Genomic DNA, 20771 nt, shown 5'->3' on the forward strand with positions numbered 1-20771 from the left:
CTCCCTCAACTTATGATAGGGTTACATCCTAATAAACCCATTGTAAGTTGAAAATATTGGAAGTCAAAAATGAATTTAATACACCTAACCTACCGAACAATATAGCCCACCTTGAACGCACTCAGAACACTTGCATTAGCCTACAGTTGGGCAAGATCATCTGACACAAAGCCTATTTATAATGAAGTGTTGAATATCCCATGTAAGTTACTGAATGGAAGCAAAAAACAGCATGGCTGTAAGGGTTCAGGTTATGCGTGTATTTGTTGTTGACCCTGCGAACACATGACTGACTGGGAGCTGAGGGTCACAGCCACTGCCCAGCATCACAAGACACTGCTGTGCCCTGTATCACTAGCCTGAATAAAGACCCAAATTCAAAATCTGTAGTACCGTGTCCACTGAACACATATCACTTCTGCAACATCGTAAAGTTGAACAAATGTAGGTCTGGCCATCTGTAATAATAGAGTTGATACTGTGTGCTAGACACGTTCTAAGTGCTTCATGTATACTAACTCGCTTAATTCTTGTTTACAGATGAGAACACTGAGGCACAGAAATGTTGGGTAATTGCCAAAAGTCACTGAGGTGGTAAGTGGTGGAGCTGGGATTTGGACCCAGGCAGTCTTGCTTTGGGGTCCATGACGCTAGCTGCTTCACTCAGTTACATGTAAAGTGCTCACCACAGAGACTGGCACATAGCAAGCGCTCTTGGCAAGCTAGACTGTCTTACTGTTATCAGCCTCGCTATTATCACCATCAAGCCCATACGTGTTCTCACCTGTGTGTGCAGGCCACCAGGTGGCACTGTGAAGTTGGGCTAAGTCTCCCTGCCGGCATGTTAAAGCAATTCCAGCCACTACGGCTGGGAAAGGCCTTGTTTCCCTCCAGCCTACCAAGGGATCACTGTGACGAGGAACTTTCTGCAGCACAGGCAGAGCAGCCGGTGTCCAGGCTGTACCGCTGCGGACATTCCCAGGGATGGAGCAAATGGGAAGGTCAAGGACTGGGAGAAGAGAGACCTATTTTGTTTTCTAGTCCTGAGTGTCACTAGATAGCTGTGTGACTTTCATTAAGTGACACATCTCTCAGAGCTTCAGTTTCCCCATCTGTAAAATGAGGAAGGATGGACCAAACGGCTTCTCAGTCAAAGACTTCATCTATCAGAACGCAGGAGTGCCTGGGCACACTGAACTCTGGAATAAGGAAGGCTGGATAGTGGGAGGGGGTGACTGGGCTCCTTGACTCTGATTTGGCCTCAGCGCTTGAGGTAGGCTGGGTTTTTTTTCTCCTGCTCACAGGAACTTCATGAGACTCCCTACTCACCTCACTGGCTTGGAAATTTGACTCCGAAATTTCCCAAACTCTCCAGGGGCAGTCCACTCTTTTCCAGTCTAGAGGTGTGGGGAGAGTGGAAAGAGAAGGAAGGAAGAAGACAAAAAATATGAAGAAAGGGAGGCAGTGAGTGAAGAGACAAGGAAGGAATGGGGAGAAAGTAGACAGGAGAGGAAAGAAGGGGGGCGAGGGGAGAGAAAACAGGAGAGGTAAGGGAAGTGACAGATGACACAGGCAAAAGCACCTCCACCCTTCCTAGAGGGTCCAGAGCAATCAGGCCCCAGGTGTGCCTCCTTGTCACCATGCTAAGGATGCTGGAACCCAGCAGGGGATGGCCTAGTCCCCGCCCAGAGATGAATCTTCCTGAGGACTTTCTGTGGCCCCAGACTAACTCCTTACTCCTCCCCAGTTTACACCTCAGTTTATCCCTTTGTAAAATGGGGCAGCGGTGAGAGGGAACAGGCTTCCTTCCCACACCTTCTTCCCTGGCTGTCACACCAGAAAGACTAATGGTAATGAGGGTTTCCTGATGCAGGCAGGTGTCTCTTCCATGACCTGGCTCCTGGGCCCAATGGGAGAGCTCTGGGGCTGGGCTGACCCTACCTTGCCCACACTGGCCAGCAGCTGAAGGCCTGACACCTGGTCATCACGGCTGAGCCAGAACTCTGCGTTGTCATCTGCAGCAATGGCAAACTGGATCTTCCCTGGGCAGTGGGGGAGAGAGTTCCAGATGAGAGCAAGAAGGGCATTGGCATAAAGGCCTGAAAGCCTATTTTATGTCTTAGCGATTACATTCTCTTCAGGGGACTTGAAGTGGGGGTTCCTCATCCTAGGAGACCCCATGAGGATGGAGAAGACTCACAGGGAGAGACAAGCTATTCCAGACTCTGCAAATTAGGGAGACAAGTGGCAACTGGATGATACCTCATGGGGACTAAATTCCCCCCCTCTCCCCAGTGATAGACTAACAGGGTCCAGGCAGCCTAGTGTGGACTTACTTCTCAGCTACAGGCTTATGTTCTCTGGGTACCATAAAGAACCTGGGGCAGGGAGCAGGAGGAGGGGACTTTGGGGCTGGCCTCACCATCGGTGAAGGGGTGCAGGTAGCCAAAGATGCGAAGGCCATAGTTGGTCCATTTGGGGGACACGGCCAGCTTCCTCAGGGTTGTGCGAATCTATACCAAGAAAGGGGAGGGAAACTGTTACTTAGATGAGAGAAGAGGAAACTGAAGAAATCGGGCCACTCAGGGCTGGTGGGAAGACCAGAAGGGAAGGAGACAGGAGGGACTGGAATGTGACTTGGTGAGTAGAGTATAGGCAAGATTTCCACTCCTACTTGCTTCTTTGAGCATGTGACCTTGTACAGTGCACAACCAGCCCAACTGTATGCGGTAGCTCTGGCTAAACCACATCACAGCCATAACGAGAGCCTAAAGCTGAAAAGATGCAGAAGATGGCAGAGAGAAATCAAAGGAATCCGTGGGATGAGAGCAAGGGTAATAACTGGACAGGAGAAAAGAGGACCCAAGATATAAAGGAAAGAAAGTGAACCAGAAAAGAAGCCAGGAAAGATGGAGACAGAAGGTAGGGGGAGATGAGAGACAGAAGCGGGGCAGAGGGAGGGGAGAGGAGAAGGGTGTGGAGGGAGGGAAAAGAGGCACATCCAGCAAACACTCACATGGGGGTACAGTGGGAAGTGAAGGTTCCTCCTGAGCTGCTGAATAGAACTGCCACACCAGTCTTCAAACACATGCAGGTTGGCGCGGCCCTGGAACTGTATGGGGCAGAGAAGCAAGCGGGTGAGTGTGAGCACCCCCAAACCCATCCAGCTCTGCAGCTTGAGGAGGCACTAGCCACCACAGCCCCAGCCTGTTTTCCTCTCACTACTGAAGGTCACGGTCCACTTCAGTTCCATCCCATCCTCGACCCTGCAGCTTCTTTCTCGAACCTCCATCCCCATTGCCTAGCCCTGAGGCCTGGGTCTGTTTTTCTGGCCATGCTTGTGGCCACACACACACACACACACACACACAGTCCCAGCTCTTTCCATGCAGGAAGGGGGCTGGTTTGCATTCCCCAGGCAAGGGGGAGTAATAGCCATGACAGAAAGGCATAGATGACAGAAAGAACTGGAAGGAGGCGCCAAGCTGGGGTTTCAGCTAAAGACTTGCTCTCCTCCCCTCCCCTTTCCCTTCTGCCTAATAGTAAGCTCCACAGCTGTCTGCCGGTGAAACCTTATCTACCCAGTAGTCTTCACGCTTCTGGCTCCCCTTGTGGGGAAGCAGCTGGGAAAACGCTGCAGGAGGTCTTTGGGGGCCCCATCCGGCAGGACGCCTCTGCCTCCAACTGCTCCCTCAGGAGCTGGAAGCCTCTCGCCCTGCCCAGCCTCTCCTGGCATAACTACCCGGGTGCCCGGACCTGGGCAGCCCTGGAAAGGTAGGAGCAGAGGATGTATGCTCTCTCCTCCTTGGCAGTGGCATCGGTGGAGGGGTAGAGATTGGGCCTGGAGGCCAGCAGCAGAGGGCCCCCTTCAGAAGAGAGGGCCTTAGAGCCAGTGCTCTGAGTGGGTGGAAGAAGGGCTGGGAGTTTGAGTGGGGAGGGGAAGCATGGGGATCATGTCCCAATTTATCCTGACAAAGAGTTTCAGATTACCCCATCTCAGCAATTTTCTCCTCCCCCTCCCCCAGAGCTTAATCTCCAGGTTGTGGGAGGTGGGGCCTCAATTACTCTACACAAACAGGCCCTGCCCTTCCCTCCCTACTGTGGCCCATCAGATATCAAAATCTGAGCTGCCCTTAGGAAAACAGAGGAGGAAGGGACACCCAGACTGGAAGCCAGATAAAAGGAAGTGGCACATGGTCTTCGGCAAGCGATCTGGAGGGAGGGATGGTGGGGGGAGAACTCCTGCATGCCAATGCCAAAGATCTGAGGTGCGGGCTCTGAGGAAACGCTACTCCACAGCCAGACCCAGAAGGGACCCAAGAGAGCTCCCTGTCCGGTCAGCAGCCTGGCCCTTCCCGGGCACACTGGCCTGGTCAAAGCTAGGAGTGCAGGGCCTTGGGAAGCAGCCATCACTCTGGGGAATAGGAGTGGGGGGCTGGGATGGGTGGGAGAGAGAATGTGGGCTGGGTAGGTGGGGGGCGGGTTAAGGCTTCTTGGAAGGAAAGAATGAGGACATTGTGCTACTTCTGGGGAAATTCCTTAAGTCCAGTTTACAAGACTCAGTTGTCTCCTACCAATGACCTCCTCTCGGCCCCTCCCTGGGAGACTTTCAGGGCAGCGTGCTCAGACCCACAGCAAACTGCAGAGGGAGGGCATGCCACCAGAGTAATCTGTTGTGCTCAGCCAGGGGCCAGAGGCCACAGGGGGATTGGGCAGGGGAAGGAGGGAAGGAGGGGAAAAGGAAGGATTTGGGCTGGCCACCGCCACCCTCCCCCAGGGCCTTGGCTTGCAGTACAGCAAAGTAGCCTGGGATGCTGCAGGCAATGGAAGGTGGGGCAGGTGGGGGTGTAGGAAGAGGACTGGACCTCTGCTTCACCCACTCTCAGGCTGTAGGTGGGGGCCTCTGAGGGACCAATGGGCACCATCTTTCTCCCCGGGCCCAACCTGGCAACCCCACCAGGATTTGTGTCTCTCCGAGTTTTGGAGACTTTGTATCTGGCAGGGATGAGGGACTCCAGCTCATCAGCACCGCCCTTTGCCCACTCTTTCCACTGTCCAGCAGGGGCTTAGGCCCAGGGAAGGACACTGGTTACCCTCGATCACCACAGTGTGTCCACAGCTAATGACGGATTCAGAACTTCCAGTTACAAGCAGTTGAAGAAAATATTTGTTGGAACCTTCTTGTTTTAGAGGTGAGAATATTGAGGCCACACGAGGTAAACTGACTCCCCCCAAACACACAGCAATTAGCCCTGTGGAAGCGGGGAGGGCGTCTGGGGGTATGGATGCAGGAGGGTAAGACCAGCCTGCTGGGCCCTCCCACAGACACGTCTGCTGTCTTCCGTTCTCACAACACTGCCTCTGCCAGGCCTCACTGGGCTTGCCAGGCCTGCAGCAGAGCCTCCTAATGGGATGGAAGCTTCTCTCCCTCTGATTCTGCACACTGCCTGCATGACTGTCTTTCTAGAGCACAGATCTGATCATGTCATTCCAGTGCTTCAAACCTCAGAAGGCTCCCAAAAGGTTCCAGAACAGAACCTCACCCTGGCATGCGAGATCTTTCCCACTGACCTATCTTCCCAGCCTCACCTCATGCCACTCCCTGTCACACACCTACTTCCACCCACACCCAACTCCCCGTCTCTGCCATGCCCCTTCACCTCTCCATGTCTTTACAAATACTATTTCCTGGTTGGAAGGCCTTTTCCTATCTCCCCCACCTGGCAAACTCTGGCTCATCCTTCTCTGACTTTTTGAGGCAGAGTTAATAGCTTCCCTCCTGAGTGTTCCCAGAACATCTTAACTATTTGAATGAACAACTGCTTGGAGAAGCTAAGCCCAGAACCATATGCTCCCTCATTTATTCTGTAAGCAGTGAATGACTGCTTTGCAGCAGTTAGAGATGAAAAGAGATGTGGTCCTCCAAGGAGAGAGATGTGTTAACAAATGGTGTCACCTGTGTCAGGGGCTATTACAGAGGTGTCAGAGGCACATGGCACGAAGGCAGGAGTGGTCACCTCTACCGCCAGGCGAGGCAGGAGCTGATCATGGATGTACACTCGAAATGGAGAAATAAAATGTGATACAGACACAATGCAATAATATTCAGCAATAAAAAGAAACGAAGTACTGATACATGCTACAGCACAGATGAGCTTGAAAACGTCACGCCAAGTAAAAGAAGCCAGACATAAATGGTCACATCACATGATTCCATGTATATGAAATGTCCAGAACAGGCAAACGTAGAGAGACAGAAAGTAAATTCTTGTTCACCTAGTTCTGGATGGGGTGAGGGTGGTGAGGGGTGATGGTTAACGGGTATGGAGTTTCTGTGGTAATGAAAATGCTCTAAATTGATAGTGATGGATGATGCATAGTGATGCACTCTATGAATATACTAAAATCTATTGAATTACACACTTCAAATGGGTGAATTACATGGTATTTAATTTGTATGTCAATAAAACTTACAAAAACAATAAAAGTAAGCCTGAGAAGAGGATTCTGGGTCTCTGCCCTCTCCTCAAGAGACACCACCTCACCAAAGCCAGCATGGCATGACCCCAGGAAAAACACTGACTTCCTTTGATCTTATTTTGTATTCACCAAATTTCTTTCTTGTAACTATTTTGGTTTACCAGATGGAGCATCTTAAGTATCAGACAGTGTTTTGATCAATGGAACCATCTACTGATGTAAATGAATAAATTGGCATTGAGGTTTGTTCATTAGCGGGGTTTGTTAACTAGTCTTAGGATTCAGGTTGACATGAATAAGTTTTTGAGGGCAGTTACCCCGTGAAGCCCAGCCCCACACCGGCCACTCTGACGTTCTCTCTGACACACACCAAATAGAATGTCTAAGGCTGCTTTGCTTTCAAAAGTGACTTCTGGCCTCAGAGACCCTGTGCTGCTGGCTAAAGACTGGGGTGGGGAGACAAAGAGACCACCATCAGCCTTGTTACACTCTGTCCTTGCTCACCTTCCGAGCAGGGCTGTGTCCTAGCGATGCCACGTTGAGTAAGTGAGTGAGTTAACCCCTCTCTGAGTCATTACTTGCAAAAGGCGGATAATAGTACAACCTGACAGCTCATGACAGCTATGACATATATTATCATTAACCTGAGCATTTCCTACTGAAACCGTATGTCAAAAGGCAGGTGACAGGAAAGGAGATGGTAACAAAGAAGTCCCTGCGGTGAACTGGAAAAGAGCTGGAACCACCGTGCAGCTGTGTGACTAACTGCAGATGTTAGTTGTTGAACCTTTTCTTTTCTTGAGAGAAAGCAAGAGCAAGTGTGAGCTGGGGGTAGGGGCAGAGGGAGAGTGAGAGGGAATATTAAGCATGCTCCAAGCTCAGCATGGAACCTGATGTGGGGCTCGATCCCACAACTGTGAGATCATGCCCTGAGCAGAAATCAAGAGTTGGATGGCTTAACCAACTGATTTACCCAGGTGCCCCAGTTACTTAACCCTTTTTTTTTTTTTGAGGATTCTTTTTAAAGTTTATTTATTTTGACAGAGAGAGAGAACACACAAGCACGCATGTGAGTGTGAGCGGGGGAGGGGCAGAGAGAGAGGGAGAGAGAGAATCCCCAGCAGGCTCCACGCTGCCAGCACAGAGCCCAAAGTGGGGCTCGAAACCATGAACCGTAAGATCATGGCCTAAGTGCAAATCAAGAGTTGGATGCTTAACTAACTGAGCTACCCAGGCGTCCTAGTTGTTTAACCTTTTAACAAAGGCCTTGTTTTCCTTGTTGGTAAAATAAGATGATTGGATTAGTGATTCCCTGAAAATTCATGAAAACTGTAATGAGGATTTTGCAAGGTAATTTTTTGTTTTGGTAAAGCTACTTTTAATATAAAAAAAAAAAAAAAAAGTTCATGGACCTCTGGCATTTACCACCAAAAGGCCATACACTTAGTAAAAGATCAACTGTTTCTTTAAAAAGTTAATCCTAGGGGCACCTGGGTGGCTTAGTCAGTTGGGCGTCTAGCTTTTGATTTTGGCTCAGGTCATGGTCCCAGGGTCATGGGATCAAGCCCCACATCAGGCTCTGCACTGAGTGTGGAGCCTGCTTGAGATTCACTGTCTCTCTCTGTGCCCCTCTTTCCTGCTCATGCTCAATCTCTCTTTAAAATAAGAATATGGGGCACCTGGGTGGCGCAGTCGGTTAAGCGTCCGACTTCAGCCAGGTCACGATCTCGCGGTCCGGGAGTTCGAGCCCCGTGTCAGGCTCTGGGCTGATGGCTCGGAGCCTGGAGCCTGTTTCCAATTCTGTGTCTCCCTCTCTCTCTGCCCCTCCCCCGTTCATGCTCTGTCTCTCTCTGTCCCAAAAATAAAAATAAACGTTGAAAAAATAAAATAAGAATAAATAAATTTTAAAAATTAAATAAAAAGTTAATCCTATTTTAATCACTATTTACTATTTGTTCACTGTTTTAATTTCACATATATATGTGTATATATATATATATATATGCACATATATATATGTATATCTCCATCCTTGATTGGCCAAAAAAACTGGGGACATTAATAATTCATAAATGCAGAATGTGGGGCACCTGGATGGCTCACTTGGTTAAGTGTCCAACTCTTGGTTTCAGTGCAGATCATGATCTCATGGCTTCATGGGTTCAAGCCTGTGTTGAGCTGTGTTGGCAGCAAGGAGCCTGCTTGGGGTTCTCTCTACCTCTCTCTCTACCCCTCCCTGCTTTTTTGTCGCTCTCAAAATAAATAAAAAAAAAAAAAAAGAAGAAAGCATAAAAAAAAGAAAATTAAAAAATATGCAGAATCTATGTTGGGGTGCTTGGGTGGCTCAGTCGGTTAAGCCTCTGACTCTTGATTTTGGCTCAGGTCATGGTCTCATGGTTTGTGGGATCAAACCCGAGTCAGGCTCTGCACTGACAGCATGGAGCCTGCTTGGGGTTCTCTCTCTCTGCCCCTCCCCCCACTTGCCTGCTCTGTCTCTCTCAAATAAACAAACAAACAAACATGTAAAACAAAATGCAGAATGTTATATAGTCATAATCTTTCAAAATAATTGGTTCATTGGGGTGCCTGGGTGGCTCAGTCAGTTAAGTGTCCAACTTTGGCTCAGGTCATGGTCTCATGGTTCATGAGTTTGAGCCCCGTGTCAGGCTCTGTGCTGACAGCTCAGAGCCTGGAGTCTGCTTCAGTTTCTGTGTCTCCTTCTCTCTCTGCTCCTCTCCCACTCGTGCTCTCTCTTTCTCTCTCTCTCAAAAAATAAATAAACACTTTTAAAAAATTAAAAAAAAATAATTGGTTCATTAAGAAAAATGATCCTAACGATCCTCAAAGGATTGAAGGCTGGATCATTGGATCAATGCTCTTTAAGGGCCTCTCTTTTCAAAGTACTATCTCCAAGTGGGGCAGGGCATAATCACCTGATGACGTCACCCAGTATAGGTGTGCCAGTTTTGTAATCCATCCTCTCTCAGGGCTTTAATGTTTATTTATTTTTGAGAGAGAGAGAGACAGAGTGTAGGCGGGAGAGTAGCAGAGAGGGAGGGAGACACAGAATCGGAAGCAGGCTCCAAGCTCTGAGCTGTCAGCACACAGCCCGACGCGGGGCTCAAACTCACAAGCTCTGAGATCATGACCTGAGCTGAAGTCGGACGCTTAACGGACTGAGCCACCCAGGCTTCCCTCTCTCAGGGCTTTAAACAGAGGTGATTTCACGGCATGGAAAACCTAACATCACATTTAGCATGATACTGCCTCCTTCACTCCTGCCCCACAGCAAATAGGTGGATTGTAAATAAAATCACCCAGACTGAAGAGTTCAATCTGTGATAGGTATGGATAAAGACAATGGGCTGGCCAATACCACCCAGCCAAGAAAAGTAACCCATGTCCGTGGGTCTCAGGACTAAAAGGCACTGAGTTATGGGCAAGTTGCAAAATACGAAGCCCCAAAGCACCATGTTACCATGGAGTCTTGGCATAAGCATTTTCTTAAGGTAGTCTTGAGCATGTTAATTAACTTCACTGAGCCTCAGTTTATTTACAAAAAAAAAAAAAAAAAAAACAACCCTGTCAGATCCTATATAAGTGTAAGGTATCCTGACAACTCATTTACACATTTAACTGCTTCCTAGAAGTTTTCTAGGGGCACCTGGGTGCCTCAGTTGGTTAAGCGTCCAACTCTTGGATTCAGCTCAGCTCATGATCTCAGTGTTGAGATTGAACCCTACCTCCTTAAGATTCTCTCTCTGCCCCTCTCCCTCTCGTGCTTTCTCTCTCTCTCTCTCAATAAAAAAAAAAAGTTTTCTGAAGCAGAGTTTTCTAGAGTATGATCCTTAGAACACTAGTTTCATAGAATATTAAGACATGCTTCATGGGAAAAAACAAGTCAGGAGACAAATAAGTTTGGTACCTGCTGAGCTAAACCAAGTTAAACAGATCACTGGGAACTTCTCAGAACCTTTCATGTGCTAATGTGATTTCCAAGAAGTGGATGTAGCATATAGTTTTTGAGCCTTATTTAACAATGGACTCCTTCCTTCCTGGAATATCTAATAGGACTTACTAGCCTAAGAAAGACAGTTTGAGAGCCTATCTTTAAGACTGATGTGGGTGTGAAAGCCATGTAGCTTTCCTGAGGCTTGTTTTTCTCACCTGTAAAGTGAGGATAGTGATACTACTTACAGGGTTATAAAGCTGATGTGCGATGATATGCAAAAACCAGCACGTAGTAGGCTCAAAGCAAATGTTCTTCTCTAAAGGAAGAACACTAAAGAGACTGGAGCTTCCCCCCCTTTTTTGTCCAAATTAGAGGAAAATTGTTCATAATAACCACTAGAAGAAAATTTTCTATGGTCTCTGCTGGAATTACCTATTGAAAACTACTTTTTGACCATCTCCAAGAGCAGGAACAGTAAAGAGTCCCTTACCTCTGAGAGCCAGGGGACGGGCTTATTCCACTTCAGGTAGCTGCTGTTAGCGCTCCCACCTCGCTCAGAGTCTTGGTCCTAGCAGAAGAGTGAAGAATGAATTTGGTGGGAATAGTAGGGCAAGAACGGGATTTGGGGCCCCTTGAAAGTGCGTAGGGGGAAACAGAGGGCCAGGAGACACAGTCTCTGTTCCTAGGAAGCTTATCAACATAAGGGACACTCCCATTTATTATTCACACTATATCTCTCAGAAATAGACTTCTTTGGTCTCCTAAGGTTCTTTTATTTTCTTGAATGTTCTGTCTTCCCATATGGAATAAAAAATTTCTAACTAGATCAGTCTCTTGAGGGCAGGAACTTACCTCTGTCTTCCTCTCCACACCCCCAGGACTCTGCCCAGGTCTGTCACTCATTTGTCCTAACAAGTAGAAGTCTGTTGGGGGTAACCCAGCCCTTCCCTACCCACTGTGCAGGTGCACGGTTTCAGTCTGGTACTGGTCCAGCCTTGGAGATCCATGTCTTTTCTAGGCTCAGAGGTCTAACCTTAGAATTCCAGACTGAATTAGGCCCCAGTTTCCCTAATTCCACCCAGAGCTACTCCTGCCTCCCTAAGGATTACTGCCCTGAGAAACACTACAGAAAAAATGCTCCATTACACATCTGTCCCCTGGCCATTTGCAGCTGTATATGTCTACCTCACCATCTCTGACTCTTAGCAGTGAGTGTCTGGGACCGTCACTAAGGCCCCAGCCTAGTCCTCATGCCAGTGAGTGGCAGGACATGCTGGTTCTGCCTTAAGCCCTCTGCCACTATTGGAGACAAAGGCCACATGCCTGGAGCGGTTCAATTCTGGGTATCTTGAGCCGGGAGAGGAAGGCTCTGAGGAGGGTAGGATGGACATCTCTACCCACCCAGCTAACACGATCCTGTGATGTGAGACTACAATTCCAGGAACTCCTCTCCTTGGCCTCTTATCACCAAAAAGTGGAGGTTTCCCTTAAGGCTATAAGGGCAGGGACAGCTGAGAACTCATGTTAATGTACTAGCGGGGAAAATGGGCTGCCCCACCACATACCTTGAAGCCCAGCCTCTGGGGATGATAAAACTGGAGATTTGGATCCACAGCTGGAATGTTCCTGTTGGCCAGAGCCTTGGCCAGTTCTCTCCAGCTGCCGTATCCTATGGAAGGGAAAGAAGAGAGAAGCAAGGTCAACATAACTTGAAGACCTCATAGGTCTGTAAGATTTGGGGGAATAAAAGAGGTAAGCTTCTTCCCTTCTGCTGGTCCTCACACCTCTTCACGTGGTGGGCATGAAGTGGAGGCTGCGGCAGGGGATGGGGGTCAGGGGTCAGGAGATAGTTACAACCTTGGCCAAGGTCAATAGGGCAGAGGGAGAGGAAATGAGCTCCTATTGCATTAAAATTTGCTGTCTTCCATAATCAGAGAAGGAGCCAGGCCAGGTGAAAATGGAACACTGTCCATTTGTCCATGCAGTTTGTCCAGCGCTACAGGTTGCCTCTTCCCCAGTTGCCTCTTGAGGCTGATTTCTCCCAAAGGCCGCTGTGGGAAAATGGTTGTGAAAGGTAGTGGAAATAAGCTTGCTCCTGCATGGGTTCCCTTTCTAGCTCAGTCCCTTTCTTTCCTCTAAGCCCAGGGAGACAGCAGTGCTGTCTAGTTGGTGGGGAGGCCCTCCCCCTGGCCCATCATTATCAATGAGCTGCTAGATGGAACCAGAGGTGGGAAGGCAGGAAAGGCTGGGCCAGGACTTGGTACATGTCAAACAAATTTATAAAATGCTGGAGAGAGAAGATTAGAGGCCTCACTACTCCTGTGTTTATCTGGAAGCTGATGTCTACACCCCAAAGAATCTGCAACGGGTTGGCTAACACACATCTGGGAAGGCTAAAAGCCAAACTGGGTGAGAATGAGGGGGAACAGGACACTTTTGGGGGTGCAAGCAAGGAGTCAAGGAGCAAAGAGCTGTGCTGAGGGAGAGGGTGTAGAAAAATCAAGGTTCAGTGGATCAGCACTGGGGGGGTCAGAGCCTCCCCATGTGACACAGAGACCACTTGAGCATGACTATCAGACTCTGAATATGTGAAACCAAATCACTGCTGGCCATGAACCCAAATCATAGACTATTAAGAGCTAGCAGAGGCTTTCAAGATCATCTGGTCATCATTTCAGATGAGGAAAATGGGACCCCAGCTGGTCAAATGACTTCTCTAGGCTCACTCACCAAATAGCAACAAGGCTAAGCCTGGAACTCAAGCGTTCAGATTCCCAGTGGGCTACTACTCTCTCTCTAACAGCTCTATCAAGATGCTCCCAGACACTGCAGTGGGTGCTGCACAAAAGAAGTTAGACTCACGGTCACTGACCACTGGGAGCCAATAGCTGGCCCAAATCAGAGTGTCATAGGAACCCCTATGTGAGCACCAGTAGAGATACAGCAAACCAGACAGAGAGAAAAGAGCAGAGTCTATGAATGTGGCGCCGGCAGAAGGTGGACATCAACATTTTGCATAAGTGTTTATGTAATTGACTCTAGCAGGGAGATTGCGGTGGGTGGGGGGATGCTTTTCTTATAGTTATGTTTGGTGTGGCCCTTTGGGATCTTGTGAGATATGCCAGGTCTGATTACCTCCATTTTACAGATGGGGAAGAGCAGCTCAGAGCTTAAAGTCACAGAGTTAGTTTTTGTTTTTAATTAGTTAATTTTGAAGAAGACAGACACCAAGAGTTGGGAACCGGCAGAGAGAGAGAGAGAATCCCAAGCAGACTTTGTACTGTCAGTGCAGAGCCTAATGCGGGGCTCAAACCCACAAAACCATGAGATCATGACATGACCTTAACTAAAGTCAGACGCTTAACCGACTGAGCCACCTGGGAGGCCCCCAGAATTAGTTGTTTTGAAGCCAGGATCAGAACACAGAGCCTCCCTGTCTCAAAAGCCAGCATTTTCTCCTGTGGGCATTTTTGGCACAGACATTGAAAGAGTCCCAGGGGCAGAGGCCTCAGCTGGGGATCTGTGTCTCGGGGTTTCTGCACAGACGTTAAACCTCTGCTCATGTTATGTTTATGGGGACTTCTGCAGGTTTATCCCTCTGCCATCAAGGTCTCTCCTGTTTCCATGGTTGGCCAGCTGGCAGTCAGGAACAGGTCAGACTAGTTCAGTGCAGGGGGATGTTCTGAGGAAGCAGGATTCTGGGGCCAGTGAAGTGAGGTGAGGCTATGGGAGGGAGGAAGAGAAAGAATGCTCCCAGACCTACACCCTAGATTTCTGGATGAGCTCAGGAGAGAGCTGTTTGTTCATCTGTTAATCCCAACTCAGACACAACTAATCTAAGAGCCCGATCCCTTGCCAAGCCCAAGGAGTGGCTGGCTGGTGGCTGGGGAGCTTCAGTGCCTGGGTGGGGAGTGAGTCACACTGTGGGGAGGGGTGGGCAGTCCTTGCTTCTGCCTTTGAATGACTGGGTCATCTCTTCCTTGACTTTGTTCTTAGAATGAAAAGCCATCTACCTCTGGACAAAGTTGTGAGGAAATACTAATAAAAACAGTACTTCCCCTAGTGATGTGAGTTACAGTATGTCTCAAATGCACATCCTTTCTCAGACTAGTTTTCAGTTCCAGAAAATTCTCTGACTCTTGGAAGTCACACCAAAGGTGAGACAACTTAACCTGAAATCAGTGAACTATCATTGTGGGTCTTCAGAATGCCCTGTCCTGGCATTTGCTGGGAAGCAATGAAGATTCCTTGACCAAATTTTGGACAGGCTCCTCTGAGCCCGCCTTTTGAGTAGGCCTCTTCCTTGGGCCCTGTCCTTGCTGGCCCAGTCCAGTGTTTAGGAAGAATCCTGTGAAGTCTTTTGTTGTTGTTTTTGAGAGAGAGAGAGAGAGAGAAAGAGAGGGTACACAAGAGCGGGGGAGGGGCAGAGAGACAGAATCCCAAGCAGGCTCCATGCCCAGCTCAGAGCTGAACTTGGGGCTCACTCTCATGACCGTGAGATCATGACCTGAGCCGAAATCGAGTCAGACGCTTAACCGACTGAGCCACCCAGGCGCCCCAAGAATCCCATTAAGTCTTTTTATCGGGAGTTCCCCCACCTTTGATATCTGATTATCCTTGATAACTGATCAATTCCTCATCTCCGATCCCTGATATATAAGTTCTCAGCCTGCCTTTAGCAAGAACCCCCCACCCTGATGTCTCCCCCTTAGTAATTTTCCATCTCCTGCCGCCCTCACTCTGCATGCTGGCTATAAACCCCCCGCTGCCTTTGCTGTATTGGGAATTGAGTTCAGTTCTCTCCTGAGGTCTCTTTCCTATATCGTGATGTACTGAATAAAATCTGCCTTTATCACCTTTAGTGTCTGGCTCTAGGTCTCTGTAAAAGAAGGTAAGAGGTGGTTCTCTCAGTGAGCAAGGACAAATCCACTGTGGGAAAGGGGATGGATCAGTAAGGTTAAACCCAACCAGGCCCTGCCCCTGGTCACAGGTGTTGGGATGGCTTTGAGATACTTAGAGATGGGGCAGTCAACAGCCCAAGCTTTAGTAAGCTCAGGAATAGAAAATTCCCTTTGCTGACTTCAGAGTATAGGAGAAAGAGAAGCAAGTCTTCGGGGTCAGACCCAATTGTCTATCTACTGCTTATAAATGGTGACTGACTGCTTGAGCAAGTAATCTGACACACTGTAAGTACTCAACAAGCATTCCTTCCTCAATGAGTTTGGGGTTTGGGACCTGGAAGTCAGATACAAGTTCAAGGCCCTGGACAATTTTGTAAGAGAAGCAAGCAGGCTGTGGGCCAGCAGGAACTCAGTGGCAGTGGAACAACGGATAATACTGCATCTGTTTCCTGGGTATTACCTTCTGTTCCCTGCCCACTGCCCATCCTTCCCTCCATTAATATCCACCAAGGGCATAGCAGGCATTGGGCTGTGTGCTGGCCATTTGGCAATCCCTTTTCCCGTGCCTTTGCCTCTGTATTAACCCTGCTAGTGGATACCCAGGCATTGATTTGCCCCCTGGGGGGGAACTTGGATCTAAAGAATGTGCTGATTTAACTATTGACACTTGTCACTTGCCTTCTGATAAGTGAACTCCTCCTGCTCCTGGCCAGACCTCTCCTCCCAGAGTGCCAGCTGCCAGGACCTGTTTCCCCTGCAGCAGGTGTCACATTTGTGCCAGGAGACAGACACCCCGATCTCAGGTGACAGATAAAGCACCACCATGGGCCTCACATTCTGCCCTCACAAAGCTGGGCTATCAAATTCACCATCAGCTGGAATTTTGCCAACATCCCTCTTCTATGCAATGTGAACTCTTCAAAGGCCTGAAGATGATCATGTTGGCTCTTTGAGAAAAATATGGGATACATATATCCCTTGCTGCTTTTTTCAAAGACTGTCACGTATATTATTTCACTGCATCCTCACAGCCTCCCCATGGACTGCTGTCCTCTCCATTTTAAAGATGAAACAACAGAAACAGAGGTGAAGTCATCAGTCCATGGTCACACAGTGAATAAGATAATCCACCTTAAGGACTTAGTACTTGGAATATAATAAGCAATGAACAGGTTGCAGCCTATTATTTTACTACCCATCACGATGTTGCAGATCTGAAACTTGCATTCATTTCTCCTGACCTCTGGCCTCTCTTGGCAATATGTCATATGGTCAACAGGGACATTTACGCCAGGAAGAAAGGAAGTCCCTCGCTGCTCAGGCAGATTTTGGATAGATTTTGAAAGTCTAGCTGACAGGCCTTGCTCATGGATTGGATATGAGGTGAGGAATCAAGAATGACTTGAAGCTTTTGGACCTGGACAGTTAGAAGGCCGGAGTTGCTGTTTACTAAGATGGAGAGCGTCGGCTGGGTGTCAACAGGAGAGGTGGAGCTGAGAGTAAATGTCTAAAAGAGGCAGGGCCAATGGAAATAGGATTTCTGAAGTTCCATTTCCAGCCTTGGGCAGGGCTCCGCCGAAAAGGGCTAGCATGTTTGCTGAACTAAAACACTTTTTTTTTGTTTATTTATTTTTGAGAGAGAGAGACAGAGTGTGAGTGGAGGAGGGTAGAGAAAAAGGGAGACACAGAATCCGAAGCAGGCTCCAGGCTCTGAGCTGTCAGCACAGAGCCCGACGCGGGGTTCGAATCCATAAACCGTGAGACCATGACCTGAGCGAAGTCGGACGCTTAACTGACTGAGCCACTCAGGTGCCCCTAAAACACTTTTTTAAGAGGGGAAGACTGACCCCCCTCTAGGCCAGTGGGAAGGTGGGGCTGAAGGAAGAGCCAGGAGGGCTGGTCCCACAGGCCCCACCAGATGTAAAGGGCCCAAAGGTCCACGGTGAGTGCAGCAACTTTGCTTACATGCCCAGCGTCTGTGCAGAGAAAAGGTGATGAAATCCAGAGAACAAGAGGTTGCCAAGGGAATAAGAGGTCATGACACCCAGGGCACAGTTCCATAAATGCCAGCAACCAGCACTGAGTCCTAGGACAAAAAAAGCAAGACTGTAGCTCTGACCTTGGAGTGCACTTGAGAGCCAGTCACATGTCCTCAGCAGAACAAAGCTGCTATGGCTAGAAGCCAGCAGGGCTTGGACCCTACCAGAAACTTGCAGTGGCACAATCAGGGATGAAACCAGGGACTGTCACCTGGGAGGGAGTCTCTAAGGCCAACACAAAGCTCCAGTGGCAGAGACAGAGCTGTGAGGCTTAATCTTTCCTTTCCAGCCCATGACACCATGATGCAAGAGAACTTATTATTAATGTAACCTTATCAGTCAACATTTGTGTGGGAGGCATATGTACATATATATACTTATATTAAGTGAAATATAGAAAACTGCATTTAATACAAGCCTACAGGAAAACAAGGCTTAGAGGTTAAAAATCTTGCTGAAAGTCAGAGGTAGTGAAAGAGACCAGTATTTGAACTGAGGACAAAAGGCTGTGTCCTTAATTCCACTAGTCTCTATTGAATACACTTGAGAATTTCCATCCACCTCCACCACCATCATTATCACCTGGTGTCAGACACTCATTTAATCACCAAACTATCCCCTCCCTAATTATCTCTGCCTCACCACCCCCACCTGCCAAGCCCCACTCCCCAGACTATTTCCTTTCTCTTTCTAACCTGGCCACTAACACCTCACCATATAAGCCAAAGAAAAGCAAGAGGGAGTGTGGAGACCCAAATATCCCCAAACAGCTGAGAATTGGACATAGATGTATCTGTACATAAGCCTGCTCCCCTCTTCCTGTTTTCTGAGCTTCTTCCTTCCCAACATGAGGAAAAACAATCCAGCTTTGTGTCGGCAAGCAGGGGTTGGCCCAGAGGAAGATTACAAGTGGTTTGCTCAGTCTGTCTCAGTCTCCCTCACAGCACAGGTGTGTGGTGGGGCTGGGGAGGGGCAGGTAATGAGGAGAGGAGAGAGGTGGGGTCCCAGTGTCTCCCTAGCTCCTCTTTGGTGAGCAGATAGATACAGGTAGGGCCTGATGAGCCTCTTCCCCCACTGCCCTGTACCCCCACTGCCAAGCTGCTGCTGCTTAGAGCCGAGCTCAGGAACCAGAACAGCCAGCTGCTCCCAAGCTTCCTGCCAAGCTAGCACCTGAGCTGCTGTAATGGTTTTGGCTGCTGGCAGGTCGAGGCTTGCCAGCAAGATGCAAGGGACTGTACCTACTGCCCTGTTGGGTGCCACCTAAAGTGGGGGGGCAAAAGAAGGCATCAGAGCTGTGCCAAATATGTACTTGTATATTTCAGCTCTGCTGCCAGTACTTCCTGTTCACTCAAACATCCAGATTCAAGCATAAAACTCTAAGGGGGTAGATGAGGAGAGGAGATAGAGAGGGCAAATGCCCTTTCTATTATGCTGCTGCTGCTCTGGGAATGTAGAGTCTGTCTGTACACAGCCCAGCCCGTAACTTTCCGTTCCCCAAGCTACGGGTTTGATCAGTAGAGGCCCCAGAAGGTTTGGCCAGGTCCCAAGGCACCTCTAGGATATTGTCATCATCATTATTACAAAACAAAAACAAAAACCCCCACAACATTTAAGCCCCCATTTGCTGGTCAGTGTCGACAGGACAATTACAGCCACAAACACATTTCTGTCCAGGAGGAATTTTGACCGAAGACCCTTGATGAAATGGGATGGTTTCAGGAAAACCTAGAGGTAACAGGGTCCAGGACTTCTAAGACTGGCCCAAGCCAACTCAAGAGGTGTTTTCACCCTCTGGTGTACCTACACAAGGGCCACTTAGGTAGTCTTAGGATCCCTCAGATCACAACAGAAGCCACTAGGCTTGTCATTTCCAGTCTTTCTGGATGAGGACACAGACAAGCTTCTGAACATGGAGGAAAATGTGGGACAATCCTTTCCCTTCCTGGATTCTTTCTTTTCTTTTCTTTTCTTTTCTTTTCTTTCTTTCTTTCTTTCTTTTTAACCTTTCTTTTCAACTTATTTATTTTTTAAAATTTTGATGTTATATTTTTGTTTTTTTAACTTTTAATTTTTTTTCTGATTCTGTACTTTGTTTTTTTAATTTTATTTTTTATTTTTTAAAATTTACATCTAAATTAGCATATAGTGCAACAATGATTTCCTTAGTGCCCCTTACCCATTTAGCCCATCCCCCCTCCCACAACCCCTCCAGTAACCCTCAGTTTGTTCTCCATATTTATGAGTCTCTTCTGTTTTGTCCCCCTCCCTGTTTTTATATTATTTTTGTTTCCCTTCCCTTATGGTCATCTGTTTTGTCTCTTAAAGTCCTCATATGAGTGAAGTCATATGATTTTTGTCTTGCTCTAATTTCATTTAGCATAATACCCTCCAGTTCCATCCACGCAGTTGCAAATGGCAAGATTTCATTCTTTTTGATTGCCGAGTAATACTCCATTGTATATCTATATACCACATCTTCTTTATCCATTCATTCATCGATGGATATTTGGGCTCTTTCCATATTTTGGCTATTGTTGATAGTGCTGCTATAAACATGGGGGTGCATGTGTTCCTTCGAAACAGCACACCTGTATCCCGTGGATAAATGCCTAGTAGTACAATTGCTGGGTCATAGGGTAGTTCTATTTTTAGTTTTTTGAGGCACCTCCATAGTGTTTTCCAGAGTGGCTGCACCAGCTTGCATTTCACAGAAGTTCGCAGTGCTCAAGAGTAAGCAATTAGCAGGCTGGGAAAGAGTGAATAAATGAATCAGTGAACAAACAAATCACCAGGCATGTATTGAGCACTTGTTATATACTCAGAGCTCTGCTAACTACTGCAATACATAGAGAGGTACAAACTGAGGGGCACCTGGCTGGCTTGGTTGGTGGAGCATGTGACTCTTGATCTTGGGGTTGTAAGTTTCAGCCCCATGATGGGTGTAGAGATTACTTAAAAATAAAATCTATAGGAGCACCTGGGTGGCTCAGTGGGTTAAGCCTCTGATTCTTGATTTCAGCTCAGGTCATGATCTCAGTTTGTGAGACTGAGCTCGGTGTTGAGCTCCACAATGACAGCACAAACCTGCTTTGGATTCTCTTTCTCTCTACCCCTCCCCTGCTCTCTCTCTAAATAAATAAATAAACTTAAAAAAAATTTTAATAAAATCTTTAGGGGCTGGGGAAAAAATAAATAAAATATCTTTTTAAAAAAGAGAGAAAAAAAAAAGAAAGATACAAACTGAGACATGAGGACCAACATGTCTGTGTCCTGGCACTCACACCTGTGTGCACAGGCAGGGCGTGCACAAGCCAGTTTTGCTTTATGCAAACAGACCCGCACTAGACAGCTAGGCTAACTGGATGTGAATGAGATGACGTTGCTTGATGATTTTCCAGA

At 47.9% G+C, this 20771-nt stretch overlaps 1 protein-coding gene across 1 annotated transcript in view; it reads right to left on the reverse strand.

The window, feature by feature from the left end:
• Positions 1 to 20771, reverse strand: part of B4GALNT3 (beta-1,4-N-acetyl-galactosaminyltransferase 3) — a 102757-nt gene that overhangs the window by 15551 nt on the left and 66435 nt on the right. The window contains exons 2-7 of the mRNA XM_030322101.1: positions 11998 to 12101; positions 10923 to 11000; positions 3017 to 3112; positions 2423 to 2513; positions 1942 to 2042; positions 1330 to 1397 (exon numbers count right to left, since the gene is read on the reverse strand). Of these exons, the coding sequence (XP_030177961.1) occupies positions 1330 to 1397; positions 1942 to 2042; positions 2423 to 2513; positions 3017 to 3112; positions 10923 to 11000; positions 11998 to 12101 (538 nt within the window). The remainder of the gene's footprint in view (positions 1 to 1329; positions 1398 to 1941; positions 2043 to 2422; positions 2514 to 3016; positions 3113 to 10922; positions 11001 to 11997; positions 12102 to 20771) is intronic.

Source organism: Lynx canadensis, chromosome B4 (assembly GCF_007474595.2).
Source record: "Lynx canadensis isolate LIC74 chromosome B4, mLynCan4.pri.v2, whole genome shotgun sequence".
Taxonomy (NCBI): Eukaryota; Metazoa; Chordata; class Mammalia; order Carnivora; family Felidae; genus Lynx; species Lynx canadensis.